Raw genomic sequence first — 27,277 nt, forward strand, 5'->3', positions numbered from 1 at the left:
GTTAGTTCCCATTGAATAAGTCTTCAGAGACTGAAAGGAACTGCTTAAGTGTACCTGCCTACCTTCTAAATGAAATAGTGTCTTGTGTTGCCTCTTTGGCAGTAGTATGGGCAAGGGCGTTAGAATGTAGTTCTAGTCTTAAAAGATCTAAGATGACAAACTGTGCCTGTCCTATGTTTCTTTTTAATGAAAGCAGAAGATTTGACAGTAGAGGGGAATGGATTTAAGAATGCTTTCTCATCAGAGACCTCCACTCTCTATATTCTTTATATTCTGGAATTCAGTGATTAGTGACACAAAAGGGATAAGTGTGTGTGTGTGGGGGGGGAGTGTTGTGTTTATTTTTTTTCCATTTCTGGTGTAGAAAGACAACTTGGCATACTGGAAAGAGTATAGAAATTGGAGTTAGGAAGCCCTGAGTTTGAATCCTACTTCTAACATTCAGCAACTGAACAAGTTACTTAACATCTTTCAACCTCAGTCTCTTAATCTATAAGATGGGAATAATAATACACATAGCTTCCTTATGGAACTTTTATGAAAATCAAATGAGAAAATGTACTTAAAGCTCTTTGTAAATGTGTTACATAATGTAATGAGCTACTTATCTGTCAATTATTATCATTATTACAATGTTTATTTCTCTTTCCTAATACTTCAATTTATTATAGTTTGAACTGACCTATTTCTCAGCAATGAGAATCATGAGATTGTCCTCAGAAATCTTCTAAAAATCATTTTTGTCTAGTTTGCAGGTGTTTTATCACAAAGCAAAATGAGCTTCAGTCTATAACAAAGTATTTCAATATCCAGAATGTTTAAACTATTTTTCTTAGGCAGCATTTTTCCAGTAGCACAATGGAATTCACCTAGTCACACTCTTCCCTTTGTGGTCACAGTATCCTGTGACATCATTTTCCCCAGTGTGAAAAGCCATTGCTTTTATATTTGGCTTGGGCAGTAAGTAATCCCCTCTTCCTAAAGCCTGAGATCATCTGCCCTGACACATTCTGTCATAGTTATAGGTTGTGGTTTGCTGGTTTACTAGCTTTATCCTGATAGGCTCTTTTGTCTTGGATGGTTTAATTAATTTTATCCCAATAATGGCAAACATACTTAAACTAATTTTCCTTTAAGTAAGGAGTACTAATGCTGGATCCAGGCTCAAATCTTATTATCTAAGATGGTATCCTGCCTATTAAATGTATATAATTAAGTCCCTCCACAGAAAAGACCTAGGACTTAATTCTGTTAAGAGCCTTGATGTCTAGTTTAGGACACAATCTATAGACTTTTATTCCGTGGGTCAGAGGTCACCAATAAAGTGTTTTAGTGGTAATGGGAGGATTGACCTGATCAAAGCACAAGTTTCAGGAAATTAATCTAGCAGCAGTGTACCAGATGGATTGTGAAAGGTCCTTACAAGATTAGAGACAAGGTTACCACTTAAAAGGCTATTGCATTAGTCTAGGGCCTAGACTTACCTAGGCCTAAGGCAGGGTTCTAGCAGTGGGAACAGAACAGAAACAAAAAAAGCCAGAAATACAACAAAGGAATGCCCCTGAGAATTTCTAGGGTCTCACTAAAAACAGCTATTTGACCATAGGCAAATCCCATGATCTCTCTGGGCCTTGGTTTTATTTGTGAAAGGAAAGGGTTGAAGTTAATGACCTTTAAATTCCATTCCAAATTCAAAATCCTATAGTTCATATAACTTATAATATCAATATAGTTAATTTTAATATAGTTAAGCCCTGTTGTAAAAGAATGTTAGCAATAAGAGAAATATTTGAAAGACATTGTAAGAGAGGGCTAAGGAAGTGAATCCTAAGTATATTCATAGAATACCAGGATGTATGAGAGCTAGCTACTGAGGGAATGTTAGATCTATACACGTAGCAAATATTGACTATGAGTTTGTCTGTTTTCTAGGCTTTTTTTGTCGACCACAATTCCCGTACCACCACCTTCATTGACCCCCGGCTCCCACTGCAGAGCAGTAGACCCACGAGCGCTTTGGCACATCGGCAACATCTGACCAGGCAGCGCAGCCACAGTGCTGGTGAAGTGAGTCACAGAGTTTTCCTGGGGACTTTCCTGATGGCAGATGAAAACTCATCAGGATGTGGCTTCACTTAGACTGAGATGGCCTAAAAAAAAAGCTGTCCTTTTTTTTGGTAGTTTAATGTAAGGTATTTTGATAAACATTGAGAAAGTTTAAAATATCAGCAGTTCTCTGAAAACACACCGAAATACAGTGAAAGGATTTTTTTTTTAAGGAACAATCTTGTCCAGAGGAATGGGAGGAGAGAGGGTCACAATCTTTGTTTAATATACCCTTATGCATAGATGGCTTCATAATCGTTCATTATACATATCCACGATAACAAGGAAGTATAAATCCAAGTCAAATCAACACAGAATTTTTTTTTCTGAGTACCTACTATGTGCCAAACGTGCTATATTCTGGGGTTATAAAGAATGGCATAAACTGTCTCTGCCCTCACAATCCAGTGAAGAAATGAGCATGCAAACACCTCAGTACAAACTACATACAAGATAAACTGGAGATAACTTCTCCAATCTCTACCATTAAGGAAAATCAGAAAAGATTTCTTGCAAAGGTTTTAAATTTCAGCTATTTGGACATTGAGTTAAACATAAGAAAGAATTCTTTGGGAAAGGGTTGCTAGAATAAAAGTTGTGGAATCTCCTTCACCGATGGTTTTTAAAATTGGAATGTCTGTCTGTGGAGGACTCTCTTTCATGTGCCATGCTTGCTGAACCTAAGGAGGTGGGTTCGTAGGGCCATTGATTTAGAGCTACAAGGAACCTCAAACTTCAGTTAAGGGGTTCAACTGGCTGGACCTTAAGGTTTCTTCCCAACCTAAATCTTTGATAACTATTGATTCTCTAAGGTTTGACGTGTTTTCTATGGATTCTTAATGCAGTGCCACATTATAACCACTTGAGGGCACTCAGATTTCCTAATTATGAGTCACAGACAGCTTCATTTTAATACTCTAACAGTTTATGTGAGCAAAGGGAGTGTTTAGAGGTATATAGGTCATCTGTCCTTTCCCCCACAACTTAAATGCCTTTATCGTTTGGGTTTTGTATACATTATATGAGATGTGCTTGGCCTATAGTAGGCACTTAACAAATGTTTTTACGTTTATTCATTCAAATGCATGACTCAAACATTTTCCCTAAAGCATTATTAGATATCTGATGGCCAAATTTGCATTCTATCTATCTTTTCAACACCAGCATGATATCCTTTAGATTCTGGGTTGGTGATGGAATATTTCCTTGATAAGGAGAAGACATAATAGAGTGAAATTCCATGACTGTGTTTGATTCATATGAGTTTAACGCTTGTAATTCCACTTCTCAATGCATAGTTCAGTTCTCATTGGCTTTGTGTGTTAGCTAATTGCTTGTATGTGTGTGTGTGTGTGTGTGTGTGTGTCTGGAAATATATTTATGTGAAGCTCGTATAAAATTTATAGACGCTTGATATGCTTGGTATTTATAGCTCTAGAGCAATGTGTAAATCTTTACCCTGCTTTTCCTGTAAATTAGTAATGCTACATTTCAGGATACTGGCACAATCCATTCTACAAATAAATCTCTTACCTTTGGACCTGGTACGTGATAAACAGGTAGCATGTTTCTACTATGCCTGAAGTCACTTTATTCTTCAGCAAACTCGCCATATTTTTCAGTTCTCATTAAACAAATGGTTCTATGAATTATTCAAAATGAACATTTCCAGGAAAATCACAAATAAAAATTGTAACTGTCCCTAAAATCACTTTTATAATTTTCCCCCCCCAGAATCTGAAGTATTGTGATAGTCTAATGAACCCAGTTTCAGGGAGAGATGCTGAAATAAACACTAACATTGTCTGAAGATTGCTTTTCATGTGAAAGAAAGATATATGAACAGAGCTCACCCCTCCTAATATTCACCTTTTATCTACAATATTGTTAAACCTTTAAAGGAAATGCCTACTGTCTAATCAGTGCTAGGAGGTACATCCTGTGTTATGTCCTATGCCAACTTGCCTTTTGACTGGGTCTGATTTCAAGAAATGAGGAATTGGGGACAGGTCTCATTTCTAGTTCTAAGAATGGTGACACATAGTGCCCTACTTGCAGGAGAAAAAACCCTTATGTCTGTCATTGGTGTCTATCTCTAAATAGTACCTTCATCCTGGTTAATGGGTAGTGATTGATCTCACAAAGGCAGTGGCTAACCTCATTATACAAACCCCAAAATTTATAACACGTCAATGTGAAAAAAGACATATGAGCCTTTCCAGCTATATGCCCTACCTTTGACATTTAGAATATTCCAAAAAGTTAAATGATGTAATACATCAAAATTGGTAGGAGTCTTTCAATGAATAAGAGCAGGTTTACATTACTGAGTTTTAATATATAAATATGATATATACAATCATCTTCTGATATCTTACCCCTCATAATTTGATATTCTGTGAAATTTTGATGGAAGAGCATGTATGTTTATAAAGATGAAAAAAGCATAAAATATAAACTCTCCCTAAAATGATCAGATCCCCAAAACGAAATTGTTTTACATGTTTGTGTATCTAGTTCAAGAACCTGATTCTATATGATGAAATAAATTAATTCAAATTAGTACCATTAAATTAAATGCATTTACTTGCTGCTGCTACCAGTTATCTTGTATGATAACTTCCAAATAGAAATAGCAGAAAAATAGGCAATAGAAATCTAGCTAAAGATAAGTGGTCAGTTCATCTGCTGAAATTTTTAAAAAGGGGGGAGGGAACTTGGTTAAAAATTGAACATTAAGACATTGTCCTAATTCAACTCCCAAATCGACTCCTTTCTTGTTCATTTGCAGGACTCAGTTCTGTGAATGTACAAGCTATTTCCAACTGACACACTCCCAAGACATGCTTTAGATGAGGACTCCAGTTCTTTGGCAGGACGTGACTGTGTTTCTGTTTACAGGTAGGAGAGGACTCTCGACATTCAGGGCCACCGGTTCTTCCTAGGCCATCCAGCACCTTCAATACTGTCAGTAGGTCACAGTACCAAGACATGGTTCCAGTGGGTATGTTATCAGCTGCTCTCTTGTTCTTCAGAGAAGGAAATTATAGTTTAATGTTGCATGTCAATGTGCAGTATACGTGTGTATATATGCTGTTTGTTGCTATGGATTTGGAGCTTGAATGGTTCTAGTCATCTGACATTCTTTGTTGGGGAATTTTTATCTTTGGGCTCTTAAGAATGATGTGATTTGAAAACTGTGAGCATATCACAAATGTATCATGTTAAAAAGCATTGGCAGAGATGCTTTTGTATTTTGTTTGAAATTCTGTTGCATTTTTCTTAAGAAACCTTTAATAGATTTAATTCCTATTTGAATTTTAAAAGCATTAAAAACAGCAACAGAAAAATTAAGGTGAACTTTTATATTCCTTAGCCTTTTCTGAATATGAATATGTGACTATTGAAAGTGATGGAGAAAATGACTTATTATGGAATACATGAAATGTGGTCATTATAATATTAGTTGACTGCTGTTTTGTAATAAATAAACCCAAAACTGTATGGTCAAAGACTGAAGGCACATGACTTTACAGTGGCTTAATTAATTAAATGGGGAAAACAATTATACTACATTTTAAAAGACGAGAAAAGTGGCACCTCAATCCTGCTTCTCATTCAAGCAAAATAAAGATATTCCCCCAGTACTAGAAAAAGGTGGAGAAGGAGCATGGTGTTGTGGAAAGAATGCTAGTTAGGAGACTTGGATTTTGTATTTCTGCTGTCATTAAGTTTGGTATGTCACTAAATCTCTCTGTCACCATAGTTTCCTCATCTATAAAATGGGTGGTTATACTAGATAATCTCTAAGGTTCCTTCTAATTTTAAATTTCTATGATTTCATGATTCTATTGCCAAATGATAATGGGAATTTTCCCTTATGTGAAATATTATCAGATTTATAGTACTTTTATAGATATTAAAATTCTGTTTAATTAAAAAACAGTCTCTTATTAACTGTGTTGACTGATATAAAAATGTAAGCAGAAAAGAACTAGAGAAAAACTTGAAATTTTTTCAACTCTTTCATTTTCATTGTCATGTATTGTATTCCTGATTCCTTTGAGCTTTGCTAGATTTTAAATGCAGTATTCTTTTTCTTTTTAGTTCATCTTTTATCTGCTTTATAGAACTGTCAGGAATAGATTTGATTCTGCAAAATTTTTTATCTGTCATATGAATGCAAGTGGGGAAAGAGATGAAAGCAATGGTATCCTAGATGAGACAATTCCTCTTGCCTGAGTCAGCCTTTTATGTCCCTGGTTGTCATGTAATCAGACCAATTATCATTCTTTAAGATTTATTGCTGTCCTTACTTGTGTACTGAAGTCCTATACCAGGCATATAAAATACATAATATTTGTTTCTGTAGAAACAATATGCTAAGATAAAATAGAAAGGCATTTTCTTGGGGCAAAATATCAAACCATGTGTCATTAAAATTGCCAGACCACTCAGATTAAATGTAATCTGTATGGACAAAGCTATTGAATTTTTAACTGCTTTCATTCTTGGCAAATAATATAAAAATCATGAATTTAAGAAACTCTATGTTGAAAATGGGATTATGTTGTCAGTTTTAAAATATTTTTGATTTCATATAAAAAAGTTTAGTCAACAATATTGGCCATCTTGAATATTTTATATTATTATGTATATGCTTGTTTTCAATGTATGTATATTGAGTATCAGAACACAAAGACAGAATGGTGAAGTCAATAGGGAGCCAGCTTCAGAGTAAAGAAGACCTAGGCTCAAGTCCTGCTCCTGTCAGGTACTGGCTGTGTGGCTCTGGGAAAGTCATTTGACTTCTTAGGATCCCAGGTAGCTCTCTAAGTCATTTAAATCGATAAACACTGATCAATTTCCACAAGTAGAAGGAGTTTCCACAACAAAATTTCACTAAACAATGAAACCACAGTTTTAGAAGAAGAAGATGATGATGATGATGAAGAGGAGAAAGAAGAAAGAGAAGATGAAAGGAGGAAGAGGAGAATGAAGAAGAGAAAGATAATATGTTATAAGTCTAGCAAATATCCACAGCAGTGTCTGAGTATACATCTATTGTAAATAGATAATTATTACTTGGTTTAAGATCTTATATATCATTTATAGAATATAAAAATGTTGGCTGAACGTGAATCCCCAATGAGAAATTCATGACCTAACATTTAAAAAGACTTACAGCCATTTAAATATACTATTATGGCATCATGGAATGTCACACATGGAAAGAGCCTCAGAGACTATCTGATCTAACCCATACATGGAAAAGGATCTCTGCTAAGTGGTCAGTCATTCAGTTTTTGCTTGAATACCTCCAGTGAAGGATGTGGGGAGGGGAGAGCAACATAATATGCAACCTCTTAAGTCGGGAAAGGAACATAATATGCAACCTTTTAAGTCGATGCATTCCATTTTTTATACCTCTAATTGTCAAATTCTTCTGTACTTCCAGGCTACGTTTACTTCTTTGGAACTTCAGCTCATTGGTCCTATTTCTGCACTTTGGGCTAAATGAAACAAATCTATTTTTTATTTTTTGCCTTTTTTTTTTTTGGAAGGCAGTTGGGGTTGTGACTTGCCCAAGGTCACACGGCTAGTTTTTGTGTCAGGTGTCTGAGGTCAAATTTGAACTCAGGACCTCCTGACACCAGGGCCAGTGGTGCTCTATTCACTCACCCCAACAAATCTATTTTTAATGATTTTTTTTTTAACCAGGCACTAATCAATCAGTCTTTTTGGCTTCCATATAAGCCTATTTTAAAAAATATTTTGTCCTTGTTTAATATTTTAAAATTTTGCTTATTGTCTATAAGTGCACTTCTTCAAATTTTACACGTCTTAGAATGTAGTTTCTTCTCTATGTTCATGGCTAGGTTAAGGCGATACAATGAAACTCTCAATATTGCCCAAACAATTTTATAGCTTTAATGTGGGGCCACTCAAGGTATCAATGGAGAACTCCATAAAATTAAATAAAGCCAAATTGTCAAGAATATCAAGATAAATTGTAAGGGAAAAATGAAGAAGTACCGGGCTGCCAGATATCTAATTATATTGTTAAGTAGCAATACACAAAACTATCTAGTACTGACAAAGAAACAATATAAAAAAGATCCATGGAGTTGAGTCCATAATCCTAAAGCAGACTCAAAGAAATACCATGTGGATAGATTTAACATAACATAACAATGGAGGAAGAATTACTTATTAATTAACAACTTTGGAAAATCAGATTACAGTAAAGTGAAAAAAATAAGATTATATCAATCTCACATAATATATTACAATAAATTTTAAATGACTTAATGATCCATTTATATTATCTCAGTTACTGATAACTTTGATTACAACAGAATATTTTTCTCAAAACAAACAAAAGAGGAAGAATAAAAAGGATTCTGATTCATGGATTTTCTAATTCTTGCTGCAGACATTATTAGTCAGCATCAGCCAAGACATATCTATATGTGTTCTAAAATCTGAAGCTACTGCTGCTGCTTGGAGGGGTGGCGGTGCAGGAGTGTTGTAGTTTTCTTTACAGATGTGATGGAAAAGACCCATCTGTGAACTACTACTATTTATATAATTCTTATAGGAATGACTTGTCCCCTTCCTTGTGTCCATCATTCTTACTTATAGAACTTATAGAACCTCTTGATTGTGACTCTAGCCTTTGTCCCATAGGCTACCTAACATTTCAAACCCCAAAAGAACCTCTCTGTTTTCTGAGTGTTGCATGCTAGATTGAGATTTCTATTCTTAGCCTCCCAAGAGTTCATAGCTATAGCTTATTTTCTTTATGTTCCTTGCATTGTAGTCTTCTTAACATTTTTATGCAAAATTGTTGGTAATTGCCACTATTTGGCTGTCACTCATCTATGTATCTGTTGTCAGTTGGGAGTTGTCTGATGGGGTGTACAGAGTGTCTTAACATCATTCTTACCTTGCCACTTGATTATAACTGTGATTCCATTAGATGATTCTTATTAAAATACTTAATGAGGCCAGATGTGACATATGGTAATAAGTTAAGCATAAAATAATTTTTGCTGTTGTTGTTCAGTTGTCTTTGTTGTGTTTGACTCTTCATGACCCCTTTTAGGGTTTTCATGGCGAAGATACTGAAGTGGTTAGCCATTTCCTTCTCCAGCTCATTTTACAAATGAGAAACTAAGGCAAACAGGGCTAAAGGACTTGCCTAGTGTCACACAGCTAGTAAGTGTCTGAGGTTGAACACATGAAGACAAGTCTTCCTGATTCCTAGCCTTCTGCTCTGTCCACTATGCCACCTAGCTGCCCAGCCATAAAGTTAATTATATGCTTATTAAAGTCATGATGATAACACAAACTTAAGGTATAACCAAAATATCCAAGTATTTTTTTTAAATTTTTGTGTGGGTCTTCATTATGATTGTTAGTACAGCAGAAATTCCAGATTGTTCTTAAAACATATTCTCCTTTTCCATTAACACAGCCTACAATGACAAGATTGTTGCATTTCTGCGTCAGCCCAATATCTTTGAAATTCTGCAGGAGCGTCAACCCGACCTTACCAGGAACCACTCACTCAGGTAACCATGATACTATTGTATCTATTTCGAGGAAGTAACAATCTCAGTTTTTTAAAACATTGACAAATACTGACATCGGTAACTCATTCTTTCTTTTTGGTACACTAAGATAAAAAAAATGCCAGAGACAGAGAGAGACAGAGAAAGAGATACTTCAGAGCAAGGGCTGTCAACATTTGGCACTGAGCTTCAACTTCTTTTGGTCAAAGAACATCCCAATAATCTGGAACTCTCATAGAGAGAAGAGTTCTTAAAATGAGAAAAGACTAAGTTATATCTGCGTCCCAGAAGGTCCCAGTTTGCCAGACTCAGAAGAAATGAGACAGCAATCCTTCTGTTTTGAGAATCAACTACATGCCCAAAAGTAGTATGGAGCTGATTAAAATAAGGTTCCCCAAAGTCCTATGGTTGACATTCTCATTTTTTTTTTTTGCCTTTTGGAGGGCAGTTGGGGTTAAGTAACTTGCCCAAGGTTACACGGCTAGTGTTTTTGTGTGGGTGTTAAGTGTCTGAGGCCGGAATCGAACTCAGATCCTCCTGACTCTGGGGCGGCACTTTTACTCACCGCGCTACCTAGCCGCCCCTGACATTCTCATTTTATTATAACAATAATGCATTATAAACCCATTACAACACTGATACATTGCACAATTTCAGATAAAAATCACAAATTTCAAGAGAAGGATCAAATTGTATTTCTAGAAATGTGTTGTATTCAATGAAAGCCTCATAAAACATCATTATTATTCTTGTCCCATGACATAAGCATTTTATGTTGTAAAAGCACATTCCCTATAATTCTATTCCAGATCTTCAGTATCACACCTGCTGTAGCCCAGAATTCAGTGCAATGTGGTTCCATATTATGCAAGGGGATTTTGTAACCAGAGGTGCAGAATGGAACATGTTAATGTCTTAACTAGAAATTTGAGTCTCCAGAGCAGAAATTTTATCATTGTCATCTTTTTTTTTTTTTTGCTCAATCCTCTAGCTTGGATTGCTTGGGCAATAAAGATACCTCTAGAGAGCTGAATAGGTCTTGTAGTTTCCCCTTCATTTTTAATAATTAGCCCTCTACAATATATGAAATTCATTTTCAGCAAGTGGGGAGGTGCCCACCCACAAATTTGGAGGGTTATCTGGAGAAAGTGTATATAGTAGTTAAATGAAGTATTTTATAGCATCTTCCAGGTTTTTGATAGCATTGTCAGTATCCCTTGTTGAATTAGAAGATCTTCAAATCAATAAAATGGAACTATTTTGGTCTCTATAGCATAGCTTGTCAGGCTGGTCAATTTGATCCCCAGTTACCTCGAATGTTTCAGGGTCTGTTTGTGTAATAGTTATGGACGAGGAGGAGGAAAAGGAGTCTAGCATTTCAGTTTAGTATTGTTTTATCTATAACGCAATCTGTAGCTTAGACTCAGAGGATGGTATTCTCATGAAGCGCCAATGTATTTGTTACTGAATGAAAGCAATGAGTTGCCAGGTTTTGAACTGTTATTGTGTACATTCATAACCTGGATACGTTATGAAATGGAAAAATTGCATGCTGTCATGAGAAATGGAAGGAAATGAGACCAACAAATCAGTTAGATGGTATTGTTCCTCTTAGCCAGGGTGTATGTCATAGTTTTCTCTTTTATAAAAAGGGCAGTTTTGGGTAGTCAAACAGTTAGCTTATCATAACAAAGGGGAAGTTTTTATATTTGAAAGGACATTCTGTCCCATGCAGTTCTAAATTGCATTGCAAAAACAATTTCCAGATGGACCTGTAGGGCTTGTTTGTCACTAATTTTTGACACTTTTCATAATGGATTTAATTACATAGAATATACCATTGAAAAAAAACCAATTTGGAGATTAAAGTAATCTGTGGTAGTACTTCCCAACCTCTTAGTATGCCATTTATAGTCTCTATATTATCCATTCTATGGAATTTTTCCCACTTGTTTCCATGGTTTCCATCTTAAAAATTTGTTAAATTAGGAAGAGTAATTGTTTTTCATTTTAAACCATTGTGTCTTGCTTGTGATTATCACAATGATAGAAAATAATTCCACTCATTACCTTAATTCATTTGATTTGACATAGGTCTTTTCCTTTTCCCCTAGAAATTACAATTATATTTGTAAATGTACACACACATATATCTATATATGTAATCATATATACACATACAGACACATAAACATATGTTGGTGTTAACCATAAACACATCATAAAACATTGATGGACTTTTGATTTCACTGATGTGTCTACTCCTTCTGTCAGCAGAGCTGGCAACCCATCCATTCCTTTTCCTCCTTTGTGAGATTTTTCCATATCATTGCATAAATCTTTGATAGAAGAACTCATGCTATCATGCTGTAGACCTGCCTCAATTTCTTTAAATTATTTTGTGACTGCCAGTGTAGCACATAGACTATCAAATATCAAGCTATTCCTCTTTTCTTGTTAGGCGACTGACCCATCTTCCTTTCTTGTCATGAAGGTCCTTACTGATGTTTTTTACATCACTTATTGCATCCAAGTCACTGTTGATCATATACTACAAACTATTTGTTTCCACTGCACGTCTTTCTGTCATCCTCTGGCTTACCTATGATTTTGAATCTGAGATCATGTTGTTTATTTTTCACAACCAGTGGTTGTGAAACGTGCACAAGGTAAGAATATTCCTTGAAGACATTTTGCAGGATTATTTCAATTACAGTAGCTAACTAAATCAGCCATCACCCTAAGAATTGTTAGGCTAAATTCAAATGCTCTAATATTTCAGCGAGTCTGAAGCCAACCAATTTCTGAAAATACAACAGATTTTTAAAAGTTTTGTTTTACTGATATGCTTAATCTGTATAAATCCAGTACAACTTTTAGCACTGTCTAGATATTTCCATCTTGCCAAAGAAGGAAATATATTGATGTTTGTAGCAAACTTGATGTCAAAAAGAGATCTATTACTGAAGTCTAGGAATAAAAATAATAAATTCTATATCTAGTTCAACCATTGGCTTATATCAGCATCATTTTAGAGAAATAACATCTCTTAACCTTGTCATTTCTAGTGGTAAAAGTGGAAATAGTTTGTTTATAAATCATATTCATTGCTATATTTTAAGTATGTATGAGTGTTTGTGCGTGCCTATGGCTACCTATTATTATTCCTGGAAAGATCTGGTAAAGTGGGTCTGATATTAATCAGCATAGCTGATGGCTGTCAAAAATTGCATATCATTATTTAAACATTTGGAAACACATTTTACAAGGTTAATTTTGTAGTTTACCAAATGAAAATGAAAAAGGTGTTCAGCCTGTTTTTTTTTTCCCTTAAGCTTGTCAGGTACCTCAACTGAGCAATGTGTTAACTTTAATACGATAGGGGTGTGGACCTAAGAGTGCCTTTTGTTTCTTTTACTCCAAATCTGGTATCAGCCTGGTTTTCTTTGTTTGTTTTTCATGTTTTTTTAAATAACATATACTTAGGAAGGTAAAGAGTGTTTAGATAACTTCCTTGTACATACCTCACAGTAATAGTGGGTAAATTTGTTGCCTTTGTGACAGTTTGCTTTTATAAAAATAACACAAATTCCAACAAAACTACTAACCTGTGTTGGTAAAGATGGATCAGAACTATACCTCTGATTTCATTAATAATGAGATCTCCAGGATAAATAAACTCACTTGACCAATGCAGGTTGGTCATTGCTCTACAATTTATGGTCTTAGAAAGTTATCTACCACACTGAGAGATTAGGGGACTAACCCCGGGTCACGGAGCCAGTGTTTGTCACAGGGGATACTTGAATCCAGGCCTTCCTGCCTTTGAGGCCAGGTCTCTGTTATGCCTTTTGAATATGACATACCCTTTGAGCTTAATTTCCAGTTGTAGTAATGGATTTGAAGTTCCTCAATGATGTCTTTATTGCACACAAGTCAATGGTGATCATATGCTGTGGTCCATTTATGCCCATTATGTATCTTTCCATTGTCCATTGGATCACCTGCAATGCTGTGGTTTTTTCTTTGTATCCCTAGCACTTAGCACAGTGTCTGGGCACATACCATATGCTTAATATCTGTCTGTGGTTGTTGGCTGCTGCTGCTGCTGCTAATGATTATTGTTGGTGGTGGTTTATCAGTTTATAGCTAAGAAATAAGGTTTTGTGGAAGGACATATTTATAATGGTAGGATTTATATTTAAACAGGGCCCTACAGCAATGGCTATTGTATGCTTATAATAAAGGAAGTGGGTCTAATCACCCACTTTGTAAACTAACTGTGTTACAGAAGTCTTTTGCTGTGTATAAATATAGGAGGTGTGGTTTCATCTATGTTCTATCCAAATCTATGTCATAATGGATAATCAGAGATAATGATGATGATAGTAATAACAATAAATTACTTTCTGAAACCATGTTACTAGTTTGGATAGATGGATGACCTCTTTTCAACACATTTGCTCAGCTAGACTAGTTGTCGCATTTTGTGGTTTGGGGCAACTTTCATATTTAACAATCTGATATTAAGGGAGATATTTTTGATTCAGCATTTCATTTATTTTTGGAATAACTTTGAAGAAAACCAGTGTCCATCCCCAAGTGATAAAGGATCAATAAACCATATAGTGTTTACTGGGTCTCCATGGCATGTACAGCACAGTATTCAGTAGGCTGTAGTAAAGAACTGACTATGAATCCTTCCTCAAGGAGTTCATAATTTAATCATGTGTACAGGATAAAGATCCATGCAATTAACATTTTCTCATGCAAGCCCAATAATTGCATAAATATCGAGTGGTTTAAAAAAAACAACAGAAAGAGTGCTGGTGGAATTTGAGAGAATTAAATAAATTTCTCCCATGTGGTTAATGGGCTAAATGGGAGGCAGAAAGTGGGAAGTGATTTGACATACTGGAGAAAAAATAATTATTTTATTATTTAAGATGTTTTTGTATGTATGTATGATCAAAATTTGGAAGGGGAGCTAGTGATTGAGAGAAGGAAAGGGAGAGGCTTTGAAAGAGAAAGAGTTAAACTTTCTATAAAAATGAGCTAGACAAGCTTCCCTCCCTCCCCCTCTTCTACTTCTAATCAAAGTACTGTACTTGGTACCTCTATATTATACTCACTTACTTAATCCTACATCAAGTTAGATGTCCTGGTTGGATAGGTGAGCAATTTACATCTATTAGAAAAGTCAATAAAATAAACTTTTGATGATTTTTTCCCTAATAATCAACCTGCTCCATGAAATTCCAACAGTTTCTAGGTTTTTCTTCTGCTTTTTCTTCTATTCTCCTTTCTCTTTCTCTACTTCTCTCTTCCTCTGTGTCTCTCTGAAATCCTCAACTGGTTCTATGATCTTTGCTTCAGAAGTCTTCTCCAGTGATGCAAATCACAACTCCTGCTTCCTGCTCATCCTAGATGACCCCTGTCCATGTCCTTCCATAAATTCCCCATAGAAGGTCCATCTAACATGCCAAAGGCATTTTTTCTGACACCATGAGGGCACCAATGGAGCACTTGGGTCACTCTCCCCCTCCACCATGTAGTCTGTCCCTCTTCTCTTCCTGAGACTTATTTGCTTGATGCCATCTTTTATTCCTATTCTTCAAGTCTTATCATTGAATATATGTTTCTGCCTGCTCACAATCCCCATGACCCTCTACAAGATTTCATTGTTGTAGTTGAGTCATTTCAGTTGTGTTCAATTCTTCATGACCCCATTTAGAGATTTTTGGCAAAGACATTAGAGTGGTTTGCCATTTCCTTCTCTAAGTCATTTTTTACAGATGAAGAAACTGAGGCAAAACAAAGTTAAGTGACTTGGCCAGGGACACATAGCTAATAAGGGTCTGAGGCCAGATTTGAATTTGGGTCTTCCTGACTTCAGGCGTGGCACACTATCCACTGTGCTACCTAGCTGCCTCATCTATGTGATACTCATTTTTAATTCTTTGGAGATATTTGCTTTCCATGTACAAAATTGATTTTGAAAATGTGAGCCTTCATATCATGGAATGCCTGGAGTTACTAAAAGAGGTTCACAATTTCCAAAAGGCAAGCTAGGCTTCTCTCCCTCCTGTTCACCTCTGGGGCCAACTTATTCTCTCCCGTACTATTATCCATCTCTGATATATGATATTTATGGACAATTTCTGTGTTCTATCCAAATGCATGTTGTACTTTGGGCAGTAGAAATCTACCTGGTCTTTTCCACGTGAATAGTCAGGTCAAATTCTTTGGAGTGGTTACAGTTATCTTAAAGAAGTTCCTGCACTGTGCTGGGGGTTGATACAACCAGCATGATGTTGTCTGCCAGTAAGAGCATCTGAAAGACTTCAGCATTCACAGATAATCTCTCTTCAAGTTGGACTCTGCTAGATCTCTCTCACAGTGGCAAACAATTTCCACAAGGATATATCTCTGTTTTATGTTAATGATCAGAGGGTCATTGGGTAGGGTTACTTCTGTGAGCAAAGAATTTTGAATGTTTTTATGTGTGGATGGGAGACAATTTGTTAGAAAAGAGAATTTCAAGGAGGTGTTTTGTTCTCCTGAATCAAACATTTTTTCTTATTTAACAGACTGAATACAGTGTGATTTCATCTTTTCTTCACCTTATAGTTAATTGCAAAATGCTAAAGATATGGATCATTGTTGAATATCTTTTGTTCTCATCTAATACCAAATTAGACAGAATCAAAATTTCTTTGTCGTGAAAGTATAACCTTATCAAATTAAAGACTAGAATGGCACATAGCTCTTAAAGCACCCCACTGTACTGTATTTCTAAAGTTGACACTTAATGTTACTTTCTAACTCATGCATTGACATTTCCCATCACTCCTTGCAAAACTACTTTGCTTACTCCTCCCTATTTCTGGATATGCAGTTTGACTAGTGGACCCATTTTTCTCAGGTGCTAGCAGGCCATTCAGTTTTTGTTTTGTGTATTTTTGACAGTTCTACAAGCAAACATATATGCCAAAGAGTTTGAATTTCAAAATAAGGTAACAAAGAAAGCATTGATTGCTAAAGTACATTTAAAAATGTTTTGATAGTTGTGGGTTTCTGTGTTAACTGTATAAACACTTTGCTAATCTCTAGAAAAAAAATTGTTTTATTATTACTGCTGCCTCACTATAATGCCAGTTCAGAGTCCAACACTTGAGATGCCTTTTGGGTGAGGCTACCTTATAATTAGATTAGATAGTATTTACTATTAAAATTTTTAGGTTCTTGAGGAAAGTGACTGTTGTTTTTCACCTTTGTAACCCCAGTGTCTTGCACATAGAGAGGGTTTAATAATTGTTTGTTGAATTGAGGTGAATCATAAGATTGTCATTAACTAAAATTCTTTGGCTAGGCTTTCAAGACACACCTGCTTCATACTTGATTCTATTTTATGGGCAATGATGTTAGAGTGATGTCTTCTCATATGTTGAATTACAAGGACTTTAAGCACTTCACATAGTCTCTTTCCGTAGTCTTCCTAACAATACACCACTTCTGGAGGAAGGGAAAGTGAAGTGGAGAGACAAAATAAGAAAGAAGGCCTATCCAAGCAGCCCAGCTCTCAATCCTGTATATTGAGCAAACCATAATAAAGGGCTTTACTTTCTCCCCCTCTAAATAAAAGTCGTTTAGGCAAGAGCCCTGAAAAGTACAGCAGTTTCTACACACCACTCTAGGTGCCATTCCATATTTCTGCTGTGCCAGCCCGTGTACTCTCAGGTAAGGAGGAGGATGTGTAGCACAGATCTGAACAACTACAGCTCACCACCATGTCCCCCTCCCCTTAATACCGTTGGCTTTGTGTCAACCCCAGAGGCTGTTAGATTGTCACTAACACCTTGGGAACCCTTGCTTTATAATGTAAAGTTAACAAGGAAGTGGTTGAAGTTGGGGAAGAAGGGATGTGGGGAGAAAAGGACCTCTATATGCTAGAAATCCACTGGACATCTGAAGCCAATGCAGAAATACAAAATATAAAAGTTATAGAAGAGACCTTAAGAGCCATGTAGTCCAACACTTGCCTGAAAGGAATCCCCACTCTAACATATCCAACAAGTGATCCCCCAACATCTATTTGAAGACTTCCAGAAGGGGGAGCCCATCGCCTCTCAAAGAAATCCAGTCCACTCTTGGATAGTTCTAACAAAAGGGAAATAATCCCTGAGATAGAACCTAAATTGTTCCTTTATAGCTTCTACCTATTGCTTCAGGTTCTGTCCTCTGAAGCCAGCACGCTAGTTAGCTTTCTTCCATATGACAACCCTTCAAATGCTTGAAGACAATCATTATGTCCACCCAAGTCTTTAGCTTTCCAAGCCAAACAACCCCAGTTTCTTCAGCAGATCCTTACATGACTTAAAGATGCTTCTCTTCTTGTTACCCTCTAGTTTATTAATGCCCTTCTTCAACTGTGATACCCAGATCCTTATAAATCAATGAACAAACATTTATGAAGTGCCTGCTATGTGTCAGGCATTGTGTTAATCACTCTAGATTAAAATGTGGAAAAAGAAAGATAGTCCCTGCCCTCAAAGAGTTTACAATCTAATGGGGGAAGATGACACACAAAAGGAAGTTGAGGAGGTAGGAGTTTGAGGGGGGGTTAGAAGGAGAGGGTGCCCACTGAGGAGGCAGGCATGGTGAAGTCAGAGAAGTCCAAAGTAGTGTGGCCAGGTGAGAAATGAGGAGAAAGATGTATGAGGTGAGCTCTTTCTCACTTTAAATGGAAGTTGGGAGGATGGTGTTGAGTTGGGGAAGTACCAAGGCTTATGAAATCTTGCAAATGATGAGCTTCCTGGGGCTTAGTGGAGAAGTCAGAGAAGTGTCAAAGTAACGCAGCCCCATGAGAAATGAGGAGAAATATTTACCTACCTTGTGACTGTGGTACTGAGGCTCTTTCTGGAAAAGGCCCTGTCCCTTTCCCCCTAGTATACAGCCCCTTGGCTTCTGTGGTGCTATGACCAGAATGGCAACATTGGATGGGAAAATGGGCTATAGACAAGCTTTAACTAGGCCTTACAAATAATGATGAAAAGAGTGGATGTGTGAGGCTTTCCCCTCCCCTCTTTGGTCCCTTTAAGTTGTCAGGTCCTACCTAACTTTCAAAGATGGGTGAAAACAGCTGTGATCTTTGTTCCCCTATATCTTGTTTCAGACTTGTGGTCAGGCTAGAGGGTGTGAAAAATTATCTGTTCACCTTGTATGAAGTCCCCTTCCTGCCCAAATACAAGCAAGTGGAGGAAATGGAGACTGCCTTGCCTGCCTGCACATAATCTGATTCTATGAACCACTTTATTTCACTGTCTTTTCCTGTGAGACTCATGATTATTTTTTTGCACTTAAACTTCCTCTCTAACCTCAGGACTAGAAAATCAACTTGAGACTACTTTGCCTTTTTGCCACTAAGTCCAAACATAATGTTTTGTTAGGAGCAGGGGACTGCACAGGGTAAACAGTTCCTGGTTTGTTTGCTTTGTGGTGGGAGGAGTAATAGATACAATGAAATGTGTGGCACCGTTTTATATTCCTCTCTACAGGAGGCTAGATAATGGGACAGGGATAGGAACTGGACCCATGCTTTTATTGGTGTAGGGAAAGGAATTTCCTCTACCAACAACAAAAAAGAAAAAAAATGCGGCATATCCTAGAAATCTTAGAGAATTTGCATAAAGCAAAGAGGAGTCAAGTGACCTGCCCAAGATCATACTGGTAAATTGTAGCAAAAATGGGACTTGAAACCAGGCCTCCCAGGCTCCCATACCAGCTTCATAGAACAATAGATCTAGGGCGGCTAGGTGGTGCAGTGAGTAGAGCATTGGCCCTGGAGTCAGGAGGACCTGGGTTTGGATCTGACCTCAGACACTTGACACATACACATAAAAGAAACTAACCATGTGACCTTGGGCAAGTCACTTAACCCCAATAGCCCTATCCTACCCCCTCCAAAAAGCAAAAACAAAAAACAATAGATCTATACCCTGAGTCTGAGCCAAACTGAGATGAAAGGGGAAGACAGATTTCACCTGGTTTGGTTCATTCTTCAAGTCATATGTTAGCCGCTGACTATAATGATGAGAAGGAGCTTGAAATGAGCCACATTTTTTTTACCTTTGAAATTTTTGCTTTGGAATGTGTAAAGACACTTTACTATAACTAAATCAAAATTTGTATACTGTTGCCCTACAAACAAAAGTCGTGATAGCTAATTTTTTTCTTTCCTTCTTCCTTTCTTCCCCCCCCCCGACCCTGACCCCTAGTTTTATGCATATCTGTTAGATTATTGCCAAATTGAAGGAATCAGTCAAAAAGCTAACTCATTTGTAGGCAGATTTTGCAATCCAGAGCATTTTGTGGTTTAGAAGCATTGTTACTTCTGATTATTTCAGAACCCATACTATATTTCGACTTCACCAAAATGGGTACTTGGCTTCAACAGAGCATTTTCTGTGGGAATTTTTGTCTTAAGACCGATTGTCCTGAGATGACCTGCTGGAGCTGATTTTCTAGGGCGTATCTCTGTTCCGGAGGAAGTGGTGAAAGTCTTTAAGTATTTGAGACACTGCCAGATGGCTAGCACAGGTGATCTTTTCCTCAAGTTAACTCCTATCCTACTTAGCATCTCACTTTAGCCTTTTGGGTTAACTTAGAGCTATTATTATTTTTAAAGATGCAATATTAAAACATTTTATTACAAACAATATTGAGCATCAGTGCAATAAAGGAAACTTGTTTTATATCTATTTACAAGGAAATTGCTTGATTTAATTACATAAAGTATCATAACAGTTTTTCAGTCATTTCCTTTAAACTCTCATTGGGATTCCTTGTCCAGACATTAACATTCACATTTTCTATTAAATATTCACAGTTAATATGTACTCTATTCTTGTAGTTCTACTTTATTTTTTCTACTTTGCTTTCTTTTATAAGAGAAGGCACAATCCCTTTATTTTTTTTTCCTTAGAGTTACAATTGTTCTGTTAAGTTATTGGGCTGAATCTTACAAGGCTTCTTATCTTCTTCTAAAAGAGAGAAATGATATCAAGGTGGGTTTTTTTGGTCTACAATACTGAAAATATTTTTACATAAATAGGTTAGAATCAATTCTATATTTTTTTAGTGCTAGTTTATCAATTGTATGTGCCAGGATTCTAGCTTTATTGTGTTGCCAAGAAATGTTAATTTATGTAATTGGTTCACTTAAGAGAAGAAGAAAAATGTGACATGATCCTGGCAATAAAATTAGGCCTATTTTTAAAAGTTCATTGAGTAGGATCCAATTAGTGCCTTATTTCTTTTGGTCACTAAAAATACACGGATTGGTCATGAGAAAAAAAATCACAAATCCAAGGGCTGACAAGTGATGAAATGGGCTACAGAAGACTTTGAGCATAAATTTTAAAAAATAGATCAATATGAATAAGATAGACATTCTTTATTCAGAAAAAAAGAAGGTGAGAGAGGGTAGATGACCTTTGGTGAGAGATATTTTGATTCTATGATTTTATGAAATAAGCCCTTTTTGTGACCATGAAAAGTAAATATACATCCAGAACTGTGCTTCTAAGCCAGGTCAGATTAGTCCTTTAGAAATCGAGGTAAATGCTTGATGGCCTAGTTCACTTAGGAACTAGGAAGTGGTTCACTTTTGTTTTAAGTCAGGGCAGTAGGGTAGAACATTGTGAGTCACTACTGAGGTCTAATTCTACCACATCCTTCATAGCAGTTCGTACGTGTCTGCCATGGGCCTAGCACAAGATGCAAAAGACCGATACAAAAAAAGAAAAAAACTTTTAGTTGTGTCAGGGAGATGTTACATATGCATGATATCATGAGTAAACAAGACAGTGATATATATGTATATACACATATGTATATGTAAATTGTGTGTGTACATGTGTGTGTTTATGCATGCGTGTGTATTAGGTGTATCAGGAAGTCAGGTTTCGTCTGGTTTGGTTCGTTCTTCAAGGAAGATATTCATCTCTAACTATAATGATGAGAAGGAACTCGATATGTGTGCCCACATCATCTACCTACAAAAGGAAGTACTAAGTTGTATGATGTAAAAGCAGATAATCTTTTAGTGTCCTTCCTAATGCCCAGTTCCAGAAGGACATGACCTGTGGCTTTGCCATTATGATAAATAGCTTGGCCTTCTGTGTTTGAGCCTGTCTCAAAACAGTCTCTGTTGTAGGATTAGACCAGGGGTGGGGAGCCTACAGCGTCAAGACCACATGTGGCCCTCTAGCTCCTCAAGTGCAGCCCTTTGGCTGAATCCAAACTTCATAGAACAAATCCTTTTGGGGACCTAGAGGGCCACATGTGGCCTCAAGGTCACAGGTTCCCCATGGATTAGATCCATTATTTTTTATTTTAAAAAAATTTTAAATACTAAAATTTGAATACATAATGCCAAAAGAAAAAGAAACATAATAAATTTAAATATTAAAACAAATATAAAATAAGAAAAGAAAAAATGTCATGTATGCAGGAGAACATGAGAGAAAATTCAAAATATTGGCAATATTATTGCAATAAGTTTCCATTTTAAGAAAACCTATGTAATAAATGCTATGTGTTGTGATGAGAGTTGAACATATTTTCTTTGCTTCCTTGTAGATTTTCTTTTGTTCTCTGTTATATACTTTTTACTTTTTTCCCCTTTCAATCCCTCTCTAGGCTATAATTAAGCATGGATATATTTATATAGAGAAATAAATATATAAATATACAAATTTACATACATGCATGCATACATATATAAACATATGCTTTCCCTAACAGATTCTACTCCTAATCCTTATTTGTATGTTTGTGCATATGTCCTATTTCTTACACCTCCTGACTCCTCTACTTTTCTTCTACCCACTACATTCCCTCCTATTACTGAACCTGCCTTGCCCCCCCAACAAACCCTCTTTTATCCTACCATTTCCAGACCTATTTACTTTGTAGTAGCATCTGGCTAGCAGATAATTTGCAGGAAATGCTACAAAATTCATGAATGAGTAAATTTTTCTGTTTTCTTCCCTTTTCCTTTTCCATAACATGTGATTCATACAACCAAACAATCTATATTCCTTTACTCAAGACACATGAAGCATGCAATCCACAGTGGTTCAGCGAGTTGTCATTGGTCCTTCATAATTTAGCTAGTTATTTGTAATACCCTGCTTGAGGAAACTGAAAAGAATGGTTAGCCTGTTCATTTTTAGATTATTTTTTATTTTATCTGTACTTCAGAGTTCATGGATATTTTAGTGATAGCATATGTAGAAAAAAATACATGTTATAGAGATAAACTTTATTCTTCTAGCATAAGCATTTTGGTCAGGAAGTTGGTATTGACCCACTGAGAGCATTTCCTGGGTTAATTTATTAGTCAGTTCTGACTAATATAAGATTTCTCCAAATTAATTTTATTTTAAAAGATAAATTTTTAAATGTCTTATCAAAATAAGAGTTGCTTAAGATGTAAGATTTTGTTTCCCTGTTATATAAACTAAATCTAGTTTTTATAAACATCTATGAGAAAAGGTTTTGCCTGGTTCAAACTTTGAAATAACCTCAAGCAGACCTGCAAACTTCATATTCTTAGGATTTTTTTTCTCTTTGAGTATCTGAACAGAGCTGAAGGAAGTCCCACAACTGTGATGACTGAGTACATTACAGATTCATGTTATCCAAGTACAGCCAACTCCAGTGGTTTCCTGTTGCCTTTAGGATAAAACATAAAACTCCCTTGTTTAATTTTTAAAGCCCTACAAAAGCATCATTGGACATTACTCCCCCTCATGCACTTTGAGATCCAATTAAACAGTTCTCTTCTCTGTTCTTCACCAACCATACTTCATCTCTTATCTCCATACCTTTACACTGGTCATCCCACATGCCTGGAATTCATTTTCTCTGTCCTTCTGCCTCATAGAATCTCTCTCTTCCTTTAAGATGAAGTTCAGACACCATCTTCTACATGAAACCTTTCCTGATTCCTCCAAATGCTACTTAATTAAAAAAAATAATGACCACTGTGGTCAAGGCTCCGTGCCAGGCATTGGGGAAAATACAGTGATAAATAAGACAGTGTTCCCATGTCAAAGGCCGTAAATTCTGTAACATAGATCTAGATGCAAAGATGGTAGAACTAGAAGTTTCTACTACATAGGTGTGGGTTTTTTCGTTTTTTGTTTTTATGGAGACAACATAGTGGTGTGGAAAGTAGGCTAGACTTGTCAGGAAAACCAAGCATGAATCCTGCCTCTAGCACTTGATAGCTGTGGACAAATCTCTTAATTTCTTCGAGTTTCAGTTTCTTCTATATCTATAAAAAATGAGTATAATAAGGAATGTGGTGCCTATATCATGGAGATGTTGAGAGAATCAAATGAATTAATGCATAAAGAACACTCTATAACTTCTCATGGGGACCAGCTAGCCCTGGAATCAGGAAGACCTAAATTCAAATCCAACTTCAGACACTTACTAGCTATGTGATCTTGGGCAACTCACTTTACCCCAACTGCCTTGCCTTTCTCCCTCCAAAAAAACAAACAAAAGAAACTTCCCATGTCAAAAAAGAAAAGAAAATTATATTTATAGTCTCCTAGAATACTTTTTGACTGCATATTAATCAAATGATCACTCTGTGCATCAGCTGATGATTAAATTATTCTGAGCCTTTCAGTGAGTAAAATGTCATCCAGAAACAGAAATATCTTTAGGGAATCCCTTTTCCATTTGGACTATGCACATGGCATCTTCCTTGACAAAGGCAATCTCCATTACTAGCATTTGCTCTCTGCTTTACGTCTTTCTTAATTCAGTCTAATTCAGTAAACTTTTATTGAACAGTCACAATGTGCAAAGCATTGGGATAGGTATGGGTAGATTCCTGGCTCTGTGGTCAGAGGATATGGATTCAAATCCTGTCCCTGATACCTGTAGCATCTTGGGCAACTTGTTTAACCTACCTGAGCTTTAATTTACTCAAATATGAAATGAGAGGACTAGACCAAATAGCCTATAAGGTCTTATGAAGTAGCCCTTGTTCTTCAGGAATTTATATTCTACATTATTAGTCAGAGGATTGTTGAACAGAAGTATCTCTGTGATTGAATGGATCAAGGAATCTTGTATTATCTTAACAAAAGTCTTCTTGTTGGAATTTTTAAGACTGCATTTTTGTATACTAAAGCATATGCTTTTTGGTAATCAACAATAATTAATATGATAGCATTTGTATCCATTATGTTGTTCAGTAATTTTTAGGTTATGTCAAACTCTTCGTGATCTCATTTGTAGTTTCTTGGCAAAGTTAATGGAGTGATTTGCCATTTCCTTCTCCAACTTATTTTAGAGATGAGGAAATTGAGGCAAACTAGTTTAAGTGACTTGCCCAAGGTCACACACCCAATAAGTGTCCAATGTCAGATTTGAATTCAAGAAGAAGAGACATCTTGACTCCAGGTCCAGCACTCTATCCCCTGCCCCACTTACTGCCCCTGAATATTTTTCCATAAATTTGGGAGTGTGAAAATGTGACACATTCTAAAGGTTCATCTGTGAAAGCCAAGCTGCCTCCTCCCTTTTCTTATTTTCATCAATATGTGTAAAGGCCAATCCCGTAAAGGAGAATTATGTGTGGGCATTTGCTTTCATCTTCCCAGCTACCTTTTAAGAAAGTAATTTCAATGATAATATTTTCCATACTTTAAGAATTTTCCCATCTTTGATATATCTTGAAAAATGATATTCTGAGTACCTGTAAAATTGTTTCAACTCAAGCCTGGATTCCTTCTGTATATATTTGGTCAGGTCCTGCCCAACTTCTTTTTTCTTGATCAGTATTTCTGCTTCTTCATATGACATGAGAGTGTTCAGATTTTAGAGTCCAGACGTGGTTGTTTCACTGTCATACATAATCAGAAGAAATTACAGTCAGAATATGGGCAGTTATTTTCCATTTCAAATCCACTTCTTGTGTTCTTTCCAGTCTCAACTGTCCACACCATTTCCTTCTCTTTTTTGAAAATCAGGACAAAATGTGCACTTCTCTAGCCCCGTGTACTTTTCCTGCTCTTTATGCTCTTCCAAAGATCACTGGCTCAGCAATCACATCTACAGGTTATATAAATACCCTTACATGCAATTCTTCCAGGCCTCACTGAAGGTAGTTATTTGCTTTCTCAACCATCTTCATATTTATCTTGCTTTTCAGTTTCAAGTTTTGTTCTTGATCTGGCTTAATTAGGTTTCACACACCAATCTTTCTACAGACTCTTTTCTATTCCCTTTGCCTTTTCCTTTGTTCTCCACTGTTCTATTAGGAAGCTCTACTTATAATCTTCTGTCATTCTCTTCTACATTGTTTTACAAATGAACTTATATTCTATACTATTCATCATCCTTGGCTACTGTGTCTCACCACTTAACAAGGAGATTCAACGCTTGCTCGCTGATGCAGTTTCTTTTGCCCTCCTTATTGTGATATTTCATGATGAGATATGATGTAAATTCTCTAAGAAATGGGTACTTTTATTCTTATCCATTTCTCATTTTTCAAAGTTGACAGCTTATTGAAATAGGTCGACATAGAGTTGTTCTAATTGCATGCAGTGCCTCATCAAGATAAGATAGACTTCTCCACTTCTAGTCCATTTTGGACTTTGCTCTAACATGTCAATGTTTTGGCTCTGTCATCTGTAGCTAGTTCTTACACGTCTATGAAGATACTGTCCATTTTATTTCTGGTAATGTTGTTCACTGCTTGCTATATCCATTGCCTTCTGACTTGCCTCTGGAAGAAAGTGTTCATGACATATAGGTCCTAAGTAATTTACAGACTTTGATCACTTTCATTTCTTAATCCTAAATTATATTTTCCAATGTATGTGTGTGGGTTTGTGGTTTTTACCATTTTACCTTGGGCCGATTTTTTTTTGTTATAGTCACCACATATTTAATTAGAAGTATGCTGACTTGGCTAGGAGAATCTTGTCAAATTTTTCATAGGATTTTCCTTCTCCTTAATTCTCTGTAAGACATTTTAATGCATAAGATACAGTCTATGGCCCTCTTACATAGAAGTTAATTAGGTGCCCTGAAAGGAGAGCTGATGGAATGTCACATGATATAATGCTCCCTGTTGCATTAGGCACATGGGAAAAACCAACTTGAACTTCTTTATTTGCCACCCAGTGAGCTATAGGGCTTCTATTTTGCTCCAACTTCTTTATGTCTTATGGTTTCATTTATAGTAAGAATGTCAATGTGGATAGGATTCGTTTTCTTTCTGTAATGTTTTGATTCATTGACTGCTGGGCTCCAATTTACCTTTCTAACAGCAAGATCAAATTAATGTTTGCAGATTGTCTAAAACCCTCTGTCCTCTTTTATTCAATTGTCATTATAGAAGTGGAAGGGGCCACGTGAGATTGTGGATTATTTATTATTTCTTCCCACTGGGTCTTCCCAGTCAAATAATATACCTCATAGCCAACCTAATGGTGTCAGATTCTCTGGACTTAATGAGGCTACTTCTTGGACAGCTGGCACAGTCTGTCACTCTGATC

General features: G+C 36.3%; 1 protein-coding gene across 2 annotated transcripts in view; it reads left to right on the forward strand.

Moving 5' to 3' along the window:
• Nucleotides 1–27,277, forward strand: part of HECW2 (HECT, C2 and WW domain containing E3 ubiquitin protein ligase 2) — a 449,194-nt gene that overhangs the window by 361,345 nt on the left and 60,572 nt on the right. For both annotated transcript variants that reach the window (XM_069070166.1, XM_069070167.1), the window contains 3 exons: nucleotides 1,933–2,067; nucleotides 5,008–5,110; nucleotides 9,587–9,683. In XM_069070166.1, coding sequence (XP_068926267.1) covers nucleotides 1,933–2,067; nucleotides 5,008–5,110; nucleotides 9,587–9,683 — 335 coding nt within the window. The remainder of the gene's footprint in view (nucleotides 1–1,932; nucleotides 2,068–5,007; nucleotides 5,111–9,586; nucleotides 9,684–27,277) is intronic.

The sequence above is a fragment of the Petaurus breviceps genome, unplaced genomic scaffold (assembly GCF_028583685.1).
Source record: "Petaurus breviceps papuanus isolate PSGF00001 unplaced genomic scaffold, PetGlider_PUasm1.0 90804, whole genome shotgun sequence".
Taxonomy (NCBI): Eukaryota; Metazoa; Chordata; class Mammalia; order Diprotodontia; family Petauridae; genus Petaurus; species Petaurus breviceps.